The sequence below is a fragment of the Anopheles coluzzii genome, chromosome 3 (genome assembly GCF_943734685.1).
Source record: "Anopheles coluzzii chromosome 3, AcolN3, whole genome shotgun sequence".
NCBI classification, from domain to species: domain Eukaryota; kingdom Metazoa; phylum Arthropoda; class Insecta; order Diptera; family Culicidae; genus Anopheles; species Anopheles coluzzii.
Genome location: NC_064671.1, coordinates 4,754,518 through 4,770,462, shown reverse-complemented (window position 1 = coordinate 4,770,462; position 15,945 = coordinate 4,754,518). Strand labels below are relative to the sequence as shown.

Here is a 15,945-nt window from a genome sequence, read left to right as displayed (position 1 = left end):
GAAATATACAGCGAAATGAACTATTTGACAGGTTAAATATCTGACGGATAAAGCATCACAGCAACCAGCTGATGTGCAATGTAACAAATAACGTGCACAAAATCGTAATTAAATCCATTAAATAACTTCAATATCGAGTACTTCATCAATTTTCAGTCAACAATTCATAATTTCTTCCAATTAGGGAATGTTCTGCTTAAGAAGATAATATTTTTAATAGAATTTCGAAAGCGGATGTTGTGTCTCCCCCAACCCTTTAGCTGTACCTGTCAGATATTTCACCTGTCAAATAGTTCATTTCGCTGTATATTTCACCTCATGTAGCCGCGCGGTTATGCTCTGTGGAGTCCTGGCGTTATAAATGACAAGGTGAAGTTGTTCAGAGCAAAATTACATTTCTCGACTTGACACATCTCTTCCGTGGGCTCCGGTATATAAATCGGGGAGGGCTGGTGCGAGGTAATGAAATTTGTATGCAGAGAGTGACAGATGTCCCCCACAATGTCGCCCAGCAAAAGCGGTAAAAATCAACCTTCTAAATACATTATCCTTGCTCCAAACACTTCTTCATCCTTTGTCCATATGCCTTTCGTTGTGTTGGTGACAATCTACGCGCACCGAAGAGAGTGTATGTTCTCACTCGATTTGTCGTACCGTCTCTTTCGCACCCATCGACGCGTGAAAAGTTTAAACAACTTGATGGTTGATGCGAAATAGAAGTGCTCAATTTGGTTGATTATTTTGAATGAAAATCAACAGAAAATGGGTACACGTGTTGTTTTAGTGCAATAATGCAATAGCGAAACAAGTATGAGCAAGTGAGACGGCAGAGTAAAGATGCTAATTTGGAACACACATGAAATGTAGGACCCAATTCAATAATAGGTCAATAAGTGGGTGGGGAGGGGGAGGTGGTGAAGTGTTTTTATTTTTGTGGCCCTTTAATTTGGCCCACCAACACAATCGCACCCCAGCGCGAGCATTTTGATGGCCATCTTGAACCCTCAAAAACCCTCGCTCGAAACGTCTAAAATCGTCACAACGACTTACAAAAAGCATCGCCAGCGAGGGAAAATTCGCACCGATTTGGAGCGTTGGCGAGCTCACAAAGCGCGTTTTTGACACGCGGGTTGCCGATGATGGCGGTGACGTTTGTTTCGTTAAGCCAGATGTTTTTCCAACGCGCCTTCGTTAAAACATGCCGTGGATCCATTTTTGAAGAATATATAATACCGACACGGCTTTATCCTTTGTGCAAATATACGCCTCCAACAGTACAAATAGCGTGTGTTAGCTGCGGCAGTATCGTTTGTGCATGATGCAGCTGGTGCGCTAGAAGTGTTTGTAAAGTAATTCGTCCCCACATTGGAATAGCGGAGCGCTGCATATTGCTATCGGCGGAGGCACCCTCCGATCTGATCAAACCGCACACGTACGCCACGAAGCAAAAAGCGAAAGGAATAGAAAAGAAAAAGAAACAAAATGAACCACACGAAAAGCCGGGGGACGAGGGTCCCGCTGAAGGAAGAAACAACGTCCTACCGGGCGTACCTTGCGCTGGGACTGTTTCTTGTGATTTTGTTCCTCTCCTTCCCGACCCTTTGCGGTGCCCACGGACAGCACGCTCACGAACACGATCATCTTCACGATGAGCATGATCATCATCATCATCATCATCATCATCACGAAAGTCCCAGTTTTAAGTATTCGAAGCATGCTAACGAGGTGTACGAAGAGGAACCGGTCCCGGCAGTTCCACATCATCACCACCACCACCATCATCATGATGGTGGAGATGCGGGCCATGATCATCATCATCATGGCGGTCACCATCAACATCATCATCATCATCACCACGAAAAGTCAACAAGTGATAGTAAAGCACCGAGAGGTAAGAATGGTTTTAATTTTCGTTTCCCACGGCCCGATTTTAATGGAATGCTAACGTGTGCTTCTCTTTTAGATACGTTCTACATCTGGGTGCATTCGTTGGGTTCAACTTTATTGATTAGTGCGGCACCGTTTTTCATTCTGTTTGCCATCCCGCTGGACAATACGGAAGAGATGCAGCCCCGGCTGAAAACGCTACTTGCCTTTGCTTCGGGCGGCCTGCTGGGAGATGCTTTCCTGCACCTGATTCCGCACGCCATCCAGCCCCATTCGCACGGGGACGATCATTCGCATGGTCACTCGCACGGTCACTCGCATGGCCATGGAGAGGCGGACGGTCACGAAAGCCATGGGCATGATATGCGCGTCGGGTTGTGGGTTTTGGCCGGCATCATTGTGTTTTTGGCGGTGGAAAAGTTTGTCCGATTGATTAAGGGAGATACGGGCCATGGGCATGGTCACGGCCACAGCCACGGAGGTGCAAAGCCTGCCGTACAGCCAAAGCCTGCCAAAAGCTCCCCACCACCGTCCCCAACGGAAGGTAAGAAGGACAAAAAGGACAAGAAAGACAAGAAGGATAAGAACGATAAGAAACAAGAAGCGGAAGTACCAACCAAGTCGAAAAAGGAGGAAGCAAAAGCAAAGGGCAAAGCTGTCCGTAAAGAGCCGAAGAAGGAGAACATTCAGATTGCCGGCTACCTTAACCTGGCCGCCGATTTCACGCACAATTTCACCGACGGGCTTGCGATCGGTGCGTCCTATCTGGCGGGAAATAGCATCGGTCTCATCACGACAATTACCATCCTGCTGCACGAGGTGCCGCACGAAATCGGTGACTTTGCGATCCTGATCAAGTCGGGCTGCTCGAAGAAGAAGGCGATGCTGTTGCAGCTGACGACGGCGGTCGGTGCGCTGGCCGGTACCGTCCTTGCCCTGCTGGGCAGTGGGAGCGATGCGGCCGAGTCGTGGGTGCTGCCGTTCACGGCCGGTGGTTTCATCTACATTGCGACCGTGTCGGTGATACCGGAGCTGCTGGAAGAGTCGACCAAGCTGTGGCAGTCGCTGAAGGAAATTACGGCCCTGCTGGCCGGTGTGGGCATGATGGTAATTATTGCAAAGTTTGAATAGAGAGTCAACGCTGGGTGATGGAGCGGTGCGCGTGGAGCGTTGGCTGCCGTCTTTTCTTCCTGTCTGTACCTTCGTCGTCTCTACTACAACTTCGTATTGCGTACGTATTTGATTTCCTGTGCATTTGTAGCGATTTTAGAATTAGTTAAAAGGGGGAAAGAAAAGCTTGTTCTCAAGTGCTGTTAAATGTTAGCTTAGATGTTCTGTTGGAAATATTTGTGTAATACGTGTTGCATGCTCGTGCTACTGTCTATAGTTTTGAAACCTTAACGTTGTGTTGCGTCGTTCCTTTTGCTCTCGATTGTGTGAGAGAAAGTCAGGGCCAATGTGACTGCGAACATTACAACTTCAGCGCCACCGACAGTGCAGCGACATTGTTTTCACAACAACTCTTAGCTAGGTAAACAACATACAATTGCTTCGTACTTTGGTTGCGTGTTAAGTTTACACAACTCACGAAAATATATAAAAAAATAAGTGTAAGGAAAAGAGAGCAATAATTACTGTATAATTACGAGAACAGTGATAAGAATAAATTTTGTCGGAAGCCCAGTAAAAGGAACCTTTTTTTCATTGTCCATGTTGTGTCTCGTGTTCTGTTCTGTTTGTAGTTCATTGTATGTACGTAGGCATTGAACTGTTGGTCCGTCTTCGTCCATTAGAGTTTCTTATCTACCAGTAGAGTGTTATGTTTTTTTGTGTGTTCCCTTTAGTCCCGCATGCAGTGTGAAGCAACGCTGTCGGAAGTGTTTCCTTATTGTGTTGTATCGTACACACCTATTCGTGCGAATAGTCACGCAATTGTTGATAGCATTATCATTGATTTGAAGTACCGCATGCAACCCTTCCCCACTGACGCGGCAGTTGAGAATGTGCTCTGTGCCAGTAGCGTAGGGCAGTAATGCATGCTGTTACGGCGTTTTGTCATGATTCACTGTACCATGTGTCCTTTGTACTGACCGGTACTGACGGTTTCAATTTCCATTCCAGGGGACATGTCTGAAGGCAATTGAACATACGATAGAAAGATGAGATTCTCTTTATTGATAGCACACTTTTACTAAGAGAGAAGGAGAGAGCGGTCTTTTAGATTGTAAATTGTACGAACGAAGCAAGGCTTTTGTCGGTTTGTTTTTTGGATCGTTTTGGCTGCGTTACAAATGCTTTAGATGTTATCGCCAAAAGATTGTTGTACATTTGTGAAACAGAAAGAAACATAAATAAATAAAATAAGAGGTTTTTAAATGCTTGTTTGAAGTATACCAACGGAGGTGGTGTATGTTTGTTTGCAACGGAAATTTCAAATGACAGTGAGTCGAACAGCTTTCCTCACGTACAGTCTGTTCCCGAGTTACGCGATTTTCGTCTCACGCGGATTGGAGATGCGCGGTTCCCTAAATTCTATTTCCTCAAACAATTTAAACCACATAGTATTTGAAGTAATTAAATTAATTAAAAATATTAATTCAACAAATGTGTTTTGGATGAAAAACTGTGATATACGACATCTGCGGAAATTCAAGTTAGGTGAATGCTGGGAATGCGAATTCCGGGAGAAAATCTTTACGATTTGTGTTCTTTTCTAGTCAAACATCGGCACCGGTCGCTATTTAATGTGAGCCAATTCGGTGAGACGTGAGAATGTTGTTCTATTGTGAGAGACAGTGAATCTGGTGGCATTCTCACTTTCTCGGAAGTCGATCAGTTTTGCTCACTAGCGATGCTCGAACTGACTGCAGCTGTCATTCGGCAGATTTGTTTACGTTTTGCAACGACGGACGATGCTGGATGTTATTTTGGTGCAAAGAGTGTGTGCATTTATTAATTTATAAGGTTAACACTTAGTCAAACACGCCCTCAGTACACTTGCAAAATGGGTCGCCGTTCGATCAACACCACCAAGAGTGGTAAGTACATGAACCCGACGGATCAGGCCCGCAAGGAGGCGCGCAAGAAGGAGCTGAAGAAGAACAAAAAGCAGCGCCAGATGGTCCGGGCGGCCGTGCTGAAAGGCAAGGACCCGGCGCAGCTAATCGAGGAGATGGAAAAGATCGACGAGATGGAGTTTAACGTGTATCAACCGTCGCCCCTGAACGAGAAGGTGCTGAAGGAGAAGCGCAAAAAGCTGAAGGAAACGCTGGACCGTGTGATGCGCCTGTACCAGGCGGACGATCCGGAGCTGTGGGCGGACTTGAAGCGCAAGGAGGTGGACTATGAAAAGCGGCGCAACAAACGCATCCAGTACTACGAAAGCGTGCGCCACGCGGAGCAGGTGCAGGTGGACGATATTCCACTGCCGTCGGCGACGGAAACACCTACACCCCTGTCCATCCCGCGCATACCGATGCCACCGAGCGTGGCTCCGCCCAGTATTGTTCCGCCGCTGCGTAGCATCCCGCCACCGGCTCCACTGCTGAAGAAACCGGTCGAAAACCCGATCGAACCGACGGAACCGGTCGATGACGATGACGACATACCGGGCTGCCCACCGGGGCCACCGCCCGATCTGTTCGACATGCCCGAGCTGGACTTCGATCTGGAGAACTTCCACGCGGAAACGCAAAAGAGTGTCAAATTCTATGACGACGGTGATTCGAAGGACAACACGGAAGAATCGGATGGTGAGAAGACGGTAAAGCAACCGAACACCGTACAGCAGAAGATGCTTGCCCTTTCCGGGCAAAACATTGACGATTTTATGAAGGAGATGGAAAGCGTACAGAAGAAGAAGGAACAATCGACCCACGACACACCCTCGCTTTCCTCTATTCCGACCCCATCGGCACCGCCGCTACCCAACCCGGCCCCGGCACCGGATGCAGCGATGCCAAAGTTCATGCCAATGCCATCCTCCATCCCGATGCCGGGCCCGCCCGGTTCGATGCAATCGCTCATGATACGGCCACCGCCACTGCGGCCACCCGGTATGGGCGGTATGCCCGCCGGTTTGCGTATGCCCGGCCGACCCGGTATCCCGGGTGGACCGCCCCCGGTTATGCCACCGCGCATGGGCATCCGCATGCCGCCGGGACCACCGGCCGGCCCTCCGCCCAAGCACATCCAGCAGCAGCGCAACATGCAGCTGCACCAGCAGGCCCAGCAACAGCAGCAGCAGCAGCTGCTCCAGCAGAAGGATCCCAAAAGTGCCACCATTTCGGCGAAACCGCAGATCCGCAATCTCAGCGCAGACGTTACCCGGTTCGTACCGAGCGCGCTGCGTGCGAAAAAGGACGATGTGCGGAAGGCGAAACCACCGGCCCGGCCGGTACACGATCAGCACGATCCGCGTACGGTTGCGGCGGATCCATCGAAGCCAACCAAGGACGATGCGTATTTACAGTTTATGCGCGAAATGGAAGATTTGCTTTAAGCGGCATGATAATGCGCACCAGGTTCAGCAGTGCAGTGTTTCCAACGTGTGTGTGTGTGTGTTTTGGTAGAGATAGCAATAATTACAATAAACGATAAGCATAACAGTTTAAACTTCTTCTTCATATCGCCCGCAGGCGATTGAAATCTTGTTGTACACAATTTATTTTAATCTTCGAACAATAATTACGGTAACAAAGTTCATCAACAGGGGAGAGTAAGTAAGGAACGTGCCATTCCTCTATAGCAACAGTAGGCTGTGTTGTCAGTGTGTTCACAACATCGTGCATCGAAGTGTCCTTTAAAAGGTCTTACTTTTCCATCGCTTTAATTTGCTCCAGACAGTAGCTTGCCTGTTGTACAGTCTCTTCGTGCTTGTGCTGCTTTCCGTAGCGCCAGGCAAAGGTGCAGAACTCGGACGCTTGCCGGAGCAGTCCCTGTTGCAGGTAAAGTAGCCCCAAGTTTGCCTTGTACACACCCGCTTCGGAGAGATCCGGGATTTGGGCGGCGAGTGCAATGGCCTCTTTGAGAAACCGTTCAGCAGATGCGTAGTCTTCAAGCTGTAATTCAGGGAAAAAGGTCAGTTAACATTTTTGGACATTTGATTCTCACCCCTAAAAGGCAACTTACGTTAGAGCATGCGACACTGAGATTGTTCAGTATCGTCAGTCCCTCCTCCGTTAGCATCCCGTGTATTTCGGTGTACGCTTCGTACGCCTGCAGGAACGCTTGCTTCGCTTCCGCAAAGCGCTTACTCTCCATGAGCAGCTGCGCGTACCAGTTCTTAGTGATTCCCCACAGCTCCCGGATTTCCTTCGCGTTATCATCGCCCAACTGTTTCAGTTTCTCCTCCAGCTTGGCCAGCGTCCACTCGAACCCTTGCGCAGCCTTATCCAAATGTCCTTGCAGCTGCGCGAGATGCGCCACCTTTGAGCTGATGTGCAGCATTTTGATGTGATCCTCCAAAAATCCGTCCGAAAACAGGCGCTGCATAACGTTGACGAACAGTTTCTCGGCCTTGGCAAAATCGCCCACCTCCATCGCAAGGTTTGCCATGATATCGTAGATGTACGTGATGCCATCCTTGCTCTGCAGATCTTGCGCCATCTTGAGGGCGAGATGCAGCATCTGTTCCGCCTTCTGATACTCTTCCTTCTGTATCGATAGGATGGAGCGTTTGATAATGGTAATCAGCTGACTTTCGGGCGTGTTTTCATCGTCGGACTTTTTGCTAAACCAGGATAGGAAAGAACTCGCAGCGATAAAATGCAGTGGCCCGGCGGTACGTTGCTTGCGCCGATTGTAATCGTCCTTGCTGCTGCCGTTCTGGTGGAGCTGATGATTTGTTCCATTTGCCGGGATCGGGGCGTGATTCGTGAACGACGCGAGCGGTATCGTCAGGGGCGCTATTCGAGGATGATTGATGGAAATGAAAAACCGTGACGCAAGGGAGGATGCTGTTGCCGAGCGGAACATTTTCTTGCCCTCTATGCACCACCACAACAGTTGTTCACAAATACTGTACAGAGGAGATTAGGAGAAGATTTTCTTCACCAGCTTAAAACGTAAATATTTGTGTTTTAAGTTGACGTTTACGATTCCCGTTCCCAAGCAGCGGAATTTTGCACAAACGTCTTACGTCTGACAGGGCCTGCTAATAGACGCTTAAAAGATTCTTATTGGAAAATCGATGGAAATTGAAATTTCTGAAACGTTTCAAGTACTGTTGCCCGTTGAAAAGTACAAAAGAGATGAAAATTGTTTTTAATGCGGGAAAAAAGTGTGAACAGATGCTTTAGCTATCCTTTGAAAATTAACGAAAATAGTGACAGAACATGTACACCAGAAATAATACAACACCAATGTTTGCTTTATATTACTTTATTTGAATCATACTTTTCATTGGGGGCGCTTTAGAGTAGTCTTGTTCATAAGTTACAATAATGACTTACTAGCTTGATTAGCTTGTTACGCCGTCTGTTGCTCGAAGCGATTGTTACACGGGGGAAGCTTGGCTGGCCTTGGCTGCGATAGTAGTAAGTAGAAACAAATGAAACGAAAAGAAAACCAAAACTTTGAATACTAGTACAATCTTGACTACTAACCATTTTATCTATAGCTCCGATCCCCTCACTCTAATGTGATTTTGCTTTCGCTTACGTTTCCATTTTTCCTTTTGCCAATTCGGCCATGGGATCAGAAATGTTACTCATCAATACATAAATAAGCTTTGCACGTTACGCATTTATCTTAATTTTGTATGTTGATTTCACAAAATGGTTTCTACTAAGTAAGGTGACATTCTGCATCGTCCCTTGGTTTTGTTTTGCACTATTATTAATAATATTTCCCACAGAGCGTGTGTTGTACCATAAATTGATCTTTTGTTGAATCACACCTTCGCACACGGTTAGGCGAGAGAGTGCTGGAATGGGATGTGTTATTATAGTTTAAATGTGTCAAATGGAGCTTTAACTACGGTTCTACGTTTGCACTTTACGTGTAATCCATACATCTTAATATCAGCAACCTTCATCATCGCTACATATCATCGCCATTATAATTATTCACTAGTTGTAACAATTGTTTTAGAGGCATTTGTTTTTGCTTAATCTTGTGATCAAAATACGATTGGTTTTTTGTTTATACTGTTCATCAAAGACGTGGCTCTTTGAGTACGAAAATCTACATATGCGTTTGCTGTTTGGGGAGATTTGCCGGTTCGCATGATCCGGTAGGGTGTAATATTAATATCTCAAAATCATTATATCTACTGGTTGCACAATGTTATGCTGTTTCGGCTAAAGTGTATTTAGTTCTTGTTGTGTGTGTGAATTTTGTTTGCAATTGTTCGCTTAACTTCCGATTATTGTCTCTTTAAATACACATAGACTCAGACGATTTCCTTAACGATCGCCTTACAGTCGTCTAAAGATGTTGTATGCGTGTGTGTGCTGTTTATAAACGTTCGATCAATGGTGATCATGATTTCAAACCATCCGATCGGTCAAGAATGAAAAGTATTGCACTTGTATGTCTTTAGCCAATATGAAACTTTTCTAATAGGGGTAAATTTGGGAATATTCTTTTTACATAATGTTCATTCTTTTCTACTGCTATGCTATGAGTTGAATAGTATTTATGTGTTGGATTTTGTCTCAATTCCGCATCCATACTGGTCGACTATCTCCGGACTACTTTGTAGGAACTTGTACATGCAACTCTTGCCTTGCTAGGGGTAAATATTTAAATGAATGCAATCTTTCTGAAGCTGCAGATGGAGTCAAGCGCTTGCAGTTGGTTGTAATTTGTTACTGCCGTCGTTGAAAAAAGGCACGCCCTATATTGTATGCTAAAAATCAAATAATCAAATAAAAAACATTGGTCAAAAATAGACGAAAACAACCAAACCGAAAGGAAAGTAAAATAAACATTATCAAAATAAAATAAGGAACAAACAAATGATTTTAAAGTTTTTAAATATATTTTCCGCCGAAGAAAAAAAAAACGATACCTTATCGAAGGAAAAAGTGTACAAAAAAACTTAAAAAAGAATGAACAAAGTTCAATAATAGCATAATAGTACTTAACCACTAATGAGACACAAAATGATAGAGGGAAAAGAGAGAGAGGGTTTCGTATTACTAATACCGGTATAATGTGTTTCTCCTTTTTTCCTCTGCTTGTTTTGCATCTCCGCGGGTACCCTTTCTTATACAAGCATGTTGTTGTTTTGTATTTATATTAACTACTTTTGTTCTATTTGATGCTGTGTTTGTGTGTGTGTGTGTGTATCAAAAATCCATGTTCCTCTTACAAGCAGTTGTAAGTTTGCGATCGTTTCTTATCGTTTGTTTGTTCAACCCGCCTGTATCAACACTATTCTAATGAGTTAATAGTATTGGGATCAGCTCACAATTGGTTTTGTGAGTTTGTGTGTGTGTGTGTGAATGTAAAACAGCTTCATCAAACAGTTAACAACTTTCACGTTTTCCATCTAAGCTGATCGCTAAATTTCTACCTCGTCCATTGCCTAGTTTTGTTCTCCATTTCATTAATAAGTTTGTAATGCTGCAAGTAACCATCATTCCTTACTTTCGCGATATATTAGTACTTCTTATACTTTTATTTTCGACTAATAATATTTCATTATCTAGCAACACACACACATACACCCTATTTTATGCTTGACTTTGTAGTTTGTTCTTAATCTTAACAAAAGGGTTTATAAATTTCTTCCTCTTTAATCATGCCCACTAGAAGCAACACCGATATAAATAACAAGATAGATGTAATTTGGGAAGGATTTTTTTGTAGGAAGCAAATTTTAGAACAGAAATAGAACCGCTTCAAAAATTAAACCCCTTTTTTGTTATGCTGCAAGACGTAACGTCGCACGAATTGTGTAATGCCATTACTCGCTTTAGCATTTAAGTACGTGACGTAAAACCGAAAATAAAGGATGCTAATAATAGTCTCAACTCGTAACTCGGGTAGTTTTGCATTTGTTCATACCCCTAAACAAAATTCATTGAATTTCCACATTTCCTATCGTACGTTTGCGTTTTTTACATCGCTATGGACGATTTGTTTGTTTTGTATGTTTGTTGCCAGCTCGGGCCAGCTCAACTAATATGTAATTTTGATTGTTTTAATACTCTGCTATCCCCGTCCCTTTGTGTGAGTGGGAATACAAATAAATGAAAGCAAAAATTAATAAGGAAAACAACTTACAGGAAGAAAAAAAACAATTCCTACTGGACGATCAAAGGTTCGTCGCTTGTTGACGTTTCAATCGTTAACGGAATCTTTTTTTTAGTTTTGTGTGTTTGCCCGCCGTGCTACTATTCGTTATCACTCTTGTCTCCTTTTGTTTTTAAATCAGATTCAACGTTCGCAGTGGAGATTCAGTTGTTGGGCAACCCATTCCCATTGGAGCATTAGGATTTCTTAATTTTATACTCAATTTTGCTGCTCTGCCACCCTCTCAATATTAATAATATTTACAGTCACGCATTGAGTGTGCTCATGCTGCCGGCTTTCATATGTTTAGCTTTATATTCGACTTTGAACGAATAAGTACGCGTCTACTAATCTGCCCCTTGTGCTATTTGTTTTCTGTACTGTCTACTTGCTTACTTTAGTACAGTTTGCTTTCACCATCATTTACTACCGTATTCAACCGTATATAGTATTTGTTACCATGTTCTAATGTTTTATATTACACATTCTCTCCCTTTTTCCTTCTCTTACTTGCACTGTCTGCATCTACGTTGAGGTATTTCTGTTTGCGTTACCAGCCTGATAAAAAAGAACTGATGGCATGCTGCAAATGCTTCCTCTATGTGAGTGTTTCAATCGAACGTAAAACAAAACGGAAACACAATGGTAAAGAAAATATATATAAAAAAACTTAATAAGATCTGTCAAACCTTCATAACACCATCTGCTTAAACATTAGTCGTTTACCCGTTTTCTGTTGCACATCTGGTTTGTGTGTTGTATATGGTTGGTGTGGTAATGCTATAGTAAGCTATAGAGCGAGAGAACATAAAATAAAAGCAAAAAGAAAACCTCCCTGAGAAATTAACATCTTGTCTATGGTTGGTTGGATGGTGTGCTCTTAAACTATTAAAGCGACTCCTTTTGCTTCAGTTTTCAGTAATGTGCGCCACCCTGAGAGAGTATTCAAGCGCTGGCTGGCTGGCTTGCTCGTTTGCTTGGTATGGTATATGCATATATGTGTATGGTATTTGTAGGTAGAGGTATAATTGCCATGCTATTACTACACGCTTCGGTAGCAGACAGGAGGTAAGTGTGGCATCTCCATTTGTAGTAGCGATTCACTGATCATCTTACATGACTAATCCAACGACGGAAACTCCGATCGATCGCGCCCGTTGGTAAAACGGAGGTATTACTACTAGATAGTTAACGCTACGTTGATGAGGTAGTAAAAAGGTCGCCCTTTCTTTTGGGGTCGGTATTTAGGGTATTTTACTGGGCTAAAGAGAGAAAGAGAGTGAGAACCTTCGAAAGCTCTCCTTTGAAGGAAGCAAGGGCAAATAAACAGGGGGGCTCAATTGTACTCTTGATTTGTTGGTGTGTTTGAATGTGGCTCCACCGGTTCATTCGTTTCGTACCCCGCGTACCAGTGTGGTAGACGCATCCGCGGTTGCACGGGTTAAAGTATACTTCAAGTGATATTGCAAAGTTTCCATGATAAATCGTAATGCTGGTACGCAATTCTGTACCATGCTTTTGTTCCATATTTCAGTATACAGCGAGTGTGTAAACGTATACGCGCGAAGTAGCAGGAGCTTTGGGCGCTCACCGCAACAACGCTTTCCTCTATCGATTATCGTATCCAGCTTTGTTGTGACTGTGTATGATCGTATAGCTTTTGTTGTTCGGGAGGAGGGGAAGGGGGTTTGCCTCGTGGAAACCATTCGCCATCGCGCTAATGATATTTTGGGCGGCGCATGCATTGCTTTCCTGGCAATCATCCGTAGGATTAGGAAATCCGCTTCCCGTTTGAAATCGTGCACTTTTAAGAACAGGGGGAAAGGTTTCGTATAACGTGTTTCGTATATATGATAATATTCACCTCCCTCCAAGCCATGTGGAGGCAGGTGTTTATGACAATCAAACAATATTCGTATCGCACGGTGTATGTGTATGTGAAACACTACATAAAAACAAAACAAAAAAACAAATAACAACCTCCTCTCACCCAAAGCAGGAAGAAATGGACAACTATTCAACCTGTTCTTGGGGGGTGACGAGGGGAACAAGGTGTTTTAGGAAAGGGTGCGGTAATGGTGTCAATACAAAATAGTGACTCGTATCTCGATCCTGTCGTCCTTTCGGCCCGTTTCCTGCTCCCGTTACACTAGGAAACAGTGGTTTAGTATACATTCGGTTGCTCGTGATATTTTCGTATTCCGGTATGTATGCTGGGTATGGCGTTTTCGATTGCTTTTTGTTTGCCGTTCGGCTTACAAAAATCGTATAGCATCGTACAGATAGTAATGGGTAGCGCGCACTACACTGTCCCGGACAGTGCTTCCTTCCCACAGCTTTTGTGGTGAAACGTTGCACACGGAAGGGTATCTGTCAAGACGTATACAAGAGAGAGTGGTAGGTGTCGCGGTAGAGGTAGTGATAGTAGTATACTTTAAGTTACAGGATGTTACACTTCCTACGTAGTTGTGCTTACGATGTAGTCGGCTTTAGTCTACCGGTTTGTTCGTGTAGTTACTTTGTTCTCAGGTAAAGGTTAGGATCAGTAGTTAAAACTCGTATTCATATTACTTCACTAGCATTTCAGAGGTAAAACGGTTAAGTGTCTTGTGCGGGCCGTTGCCGCTTCTTTGAGGTAGACTGGGTACAACGGGAGGCCGTCCTCCACGCCGTCGAATTGCAATGCTGTATCTGCTTATTACACGTGTAAAAGAGCTGTGTGACTTTCGCTTAGTCTGAGGTATTTCGGTTGCTTTTTTTCTGTTTGCTGTTGCAAACAGGGTTTCCTGCTACAGCCTTACGCACTAATTTGAACCCCGAGTAGTGTACGATCTGTTGCGATTTGTTTTTCTACAAAACAAACTATAGTAGTAGAGACGGGGAACCAAGTCGAACCGACCGACCGAGTGTGGGAAACCGCGTTACGTCTGAGGGGAGCTTGCTTGTTGGCTGCTTCGCTTCTTCACATCGATATGGGGGGATATATGCGGGGGGGCGTGGGGCGTCCCAACAGCCCGATTATTTGTTGTTGGAGATGCGTCCCGCCCCACTCAAGCTATCTTAACACGATGGCACAATGAATTTCTCGGACTTCGATGTGTTGCTTGCGTGGCAGAACAGATCGAACTCCGGGCTGCAGTATACACACGGGTGTGAGTTGTCCGCTTCGTTCTTCAATATCAACCTGCCGGAGAGGGGTGTGGCGCTGGTGTGGTAACAGTGGTGGTAAAAATGCGTCCAACGAGGCCGATCCGGTGGTAAGTTGCTTTAAGTTGTATAGTAAATGGCATAAAGGAAATGGTACTTCCATGAGGTCGTGGAGTGGACGGCAAACGGGGGCTACCCCGTTTTAGTGTGTGGCGATGCTTTCGTCGTCCGAGTAGTTTCGCTCGTCGGCCGAACTGTTACCGTCGTCATCGTGCGCACCGGACCCGTCCAGCCCGAGATCCATCGGTTCGGAGGAGCTGCCGCGCCGGATCGCATCACTGTTCAGTATGCTGTTGTTGTTGTTCAGTCCATGGTTGCCACCGTTACCACCAGGACCGCCACCAGCACCGCTGGCGGCGAGTGCAAGAAGCTTCTGATGGTTGCTCGTTTGTAGTAGACGATCGGTTTCGTTGCTACGGTTCCCCGTGCCCGTCGGTTCGATCGTTACGTTCGGGGAGGACTGCAGCTTTGCCAGCGACGATAGGTCCGGGTTGTTCTGGTTGTTATTGCTCGTCAGCTTGGCCAGATCGAGCTGGGGAGGTAGGAATCCTGGCGGCAGCTGGTCGAGATTGTGACCGAGCGTCTTGAGGTGTGCAATTTTGGCTGCTTGCAGTGCTGCTGCTGCTGCCTGCTCCTGTGTCATGCCACTCATGCCTGCAGGGATGATGAAAGATTCGTTAGAATAAGATTCCTACTGGATTTTAAGGCTTTCCACTTACCAAAAGCATTCTCGGTGATAAACTGCAAATAAGTGTCCAAGATGGCCGATCCGGTTGGGTTCGCTTGCATGTGATTCATCGGGCCACCCGGTCCACCACCACCACCACCGCCTCCATGACGATCCGCACCGCCCATTCCATTGCCTCCGTTTCCATTACCACCGGGACCTCCGTTGCCTTGTCCACCGTTTCCATTGCCTCCGTCACGTCCCAGTCCATCCAGTCCCAGCTTGGGTGTTCCTTCGCCTGGTCGCACACGCGTGATGGTGGTCGAGTTGAGATGATTGAAGCCTGCAATTGTAGGGAGATTCCACCATCAGCCAGAACAAACAACGCGGCGGAGCGATCGCCCCACAACAGCCGTAAAACGCTAAAACCACCCACTTACCCGTCGGTGACATTCCCATCATGCTTTCGTGGAAGCGCCGTTGCGTCTCGCTGTGACTGCTCTGCGACATGGTCAGATCTTCCGGATCGTCAAAGTCTTCACCACCCTCGCCGGACCGTAGCTCCAGCTTCATGCCATCGTTGCGCCGCGTGCCGGTCGGTGAGGCACGGGCGCGCAGCTCGGCCGGCGAAATCTTCACACCCGCCTTGGCCAGCAGGCGTGACGCGAGCTCCGGATCGAACGGGCTGGGCATCGGCAGTACCGGCAGATCCTTGGTCGAGATGCCGCGGTGCTGGCGGGACATGTGCGAATGGAGCGAGTTGCGCGACTTGGCGACCGTGCCGCACAGCACGCACCGATAGCCCGGGCAGACCGTGTGCTTGTCCTCCAGATGGGTGCGCAGCGTGTGTGCCGACCGGTAGATCTTGCCGCACTTCGGGCAGGGCCGTGGATCCGTTGCACGGACGCGCATTTCTAGAGAACGGCGAGAAACTGTAATTA

General features: G+C 45.9%; 5 protein-coding genes across 8 annotated transcripts in view; 3 read left to right on the top strand and 2 right to left on the bottom strand.

Annotated features, from left to right (window-relative positions):
* The window catches only part of LOC120955667 (ejaculatory bulb-specific protein 3-like), a 322,541-nt gene that overhangs the window by 91,750 nt on the left and 214,846 nt on the right, over nucleotides 1-15,945 (top strand). The window lies entirely within an intron of this gene.
* Nucleotides 1,168-4,263, top strand: LOC120954876 (protein catecholamines up). 2 transcript variants are annotated; one of them, XR_005751750.2, is made up of 3 exons: nucleotides 1,168-1,891; nucleotides 1,964-3,118; nucleotides 4,009-4,263. XR_005751750.2 is itself a non-coding variant. In XM_040375172.2 (2 exons), exons 1-2 carry the CDS (start codon nucleotides 1,483-1,485, stop codon nucleotides 3,016-3,018), a joined length of 1,464 nt encoding a protein of 487 aa, XP_040231106.2. In that variant the 5' UTR covers nucleotides 1,168-1,482; the 3' UTR covers nucleotides 3,019-3,576. The 2 variants fall into 2 exon arrangements, 1 of the variants encoding a protein (XP_040231106.2); XM_040375172.2 differs by lacking the exon at nucleotides 4,009-4,263 and having other exon boundaries at nucleotides 1,964-3,576.
* Nucleotides 4,738-6,534, top strand: LOC120954875 (WW domain-binding protein 11). The gene has a single exon (XM_040375171.2). The coding sequence runs from the start codon at nucleotides 4,892-4,894 to the stop codon at nucleotides 6,386-6,388; it is 1,497 nt and encodes a 498-aa protein (XP_040231105.2). The 5' UTR covers nucleotides 4,738-4,891; the 3' UTR covers nucleotides 6,389-6,534.
* LOC120954878 (tetratricopeptide repeat protein 19 homolog, mitochondrial) lies at nucleotides 6,496-7,981 on the bottom strand. The gene is made up of 2 exons (XM_040375173.2): nucleotides 7,018-7,981; nucleotides 6,496-6,947 (listed from the first exon to the last, which is right to left on the bottom strand). The coding sequence occupies exons 1-2, from the start codon at nucleotides 7,861-7,863 to the stop codon at nucleotides 6,699-6,701; spliced, it is 1,095 nt and encodes a 364-aa protein (XP_040231107.2). The 5' UTR covers nucleotides 7,864-7,981; the 3' UTR covers nucleotides 6,496-6,698.
* The window catches only part of LOC120954873 (protein abrupt), a 109,732-nt gene continuing 103,636 nt past the window's right edge, over nucleotides 9,850-15,945 (bottom strand). Inside the window, exons 8-10 of one of the 3 annotated variants that reach the window (XM_049608579.1) lie at nucleotides 15,445-15,936; nucleotides 15,057-15,347; nucleotides 9,850-14,991 (exon numbers count right to left, since the gene is read on the bottom strand). In XM_049608579.1, the coding sequence (XP_049464536.1) occupies nucleotides 14,480-14,991; nucleotides 15,057-15,347; nucleotides 15,445-15,936 (1,295 nt within the window). In that variant the 3' untranslated portion in view covers nucleotides 9,850-14,479. The remainder of the gene's footprint in view (nucleotides 14,992-15,056; nucleotides 15,348-15,444; nucleotides 15,937-15,945) is intronic. The other 2 variants (XM_049608581.1, XM_049608580.1) reach the window with 2 other exon arrangements.

Excerpts from the sequence above, each read along its gene's own strand:
- LOC120954876 (XM_040375172.2), top strand. The coding sequence starts at position 1,483 with ATGAACCACACGAAAAGCCGGGGGACGAGGGTCCCGCTGAAGGAAGAA. Across the intron at positions 1,892-1,963 it reads TGATAGTAAAGCACCGAGAG|ATACGTTCTACATCTGGGTG; the intron begins GTAAGAATGGTT and ends CTTCTCTTTTAG.
- LOC120954875 (XM_040375171.2), top strand. The coding sequence starts at position 4,892 with ATGGGTCGCCGTTCGATCAACACCACCAAGAGTGGTAAGTACATGAAC.
- LOC120954878 (XM_040375173.2), bottom strand. The coding sequence starts at position 7,863 with ATGTTCCGCTCGGCAACAGCATCCTCCCTTGCGTCACGGTTTTTCATT. Across the intron at positions 6,948-7,017 it reads TCAGTGTCGCATGCTCTAAC|CTTGAAGACTACGCATCTGC; the intron begins GTAAGTTGCCTT and ends CCTGAATTACAG.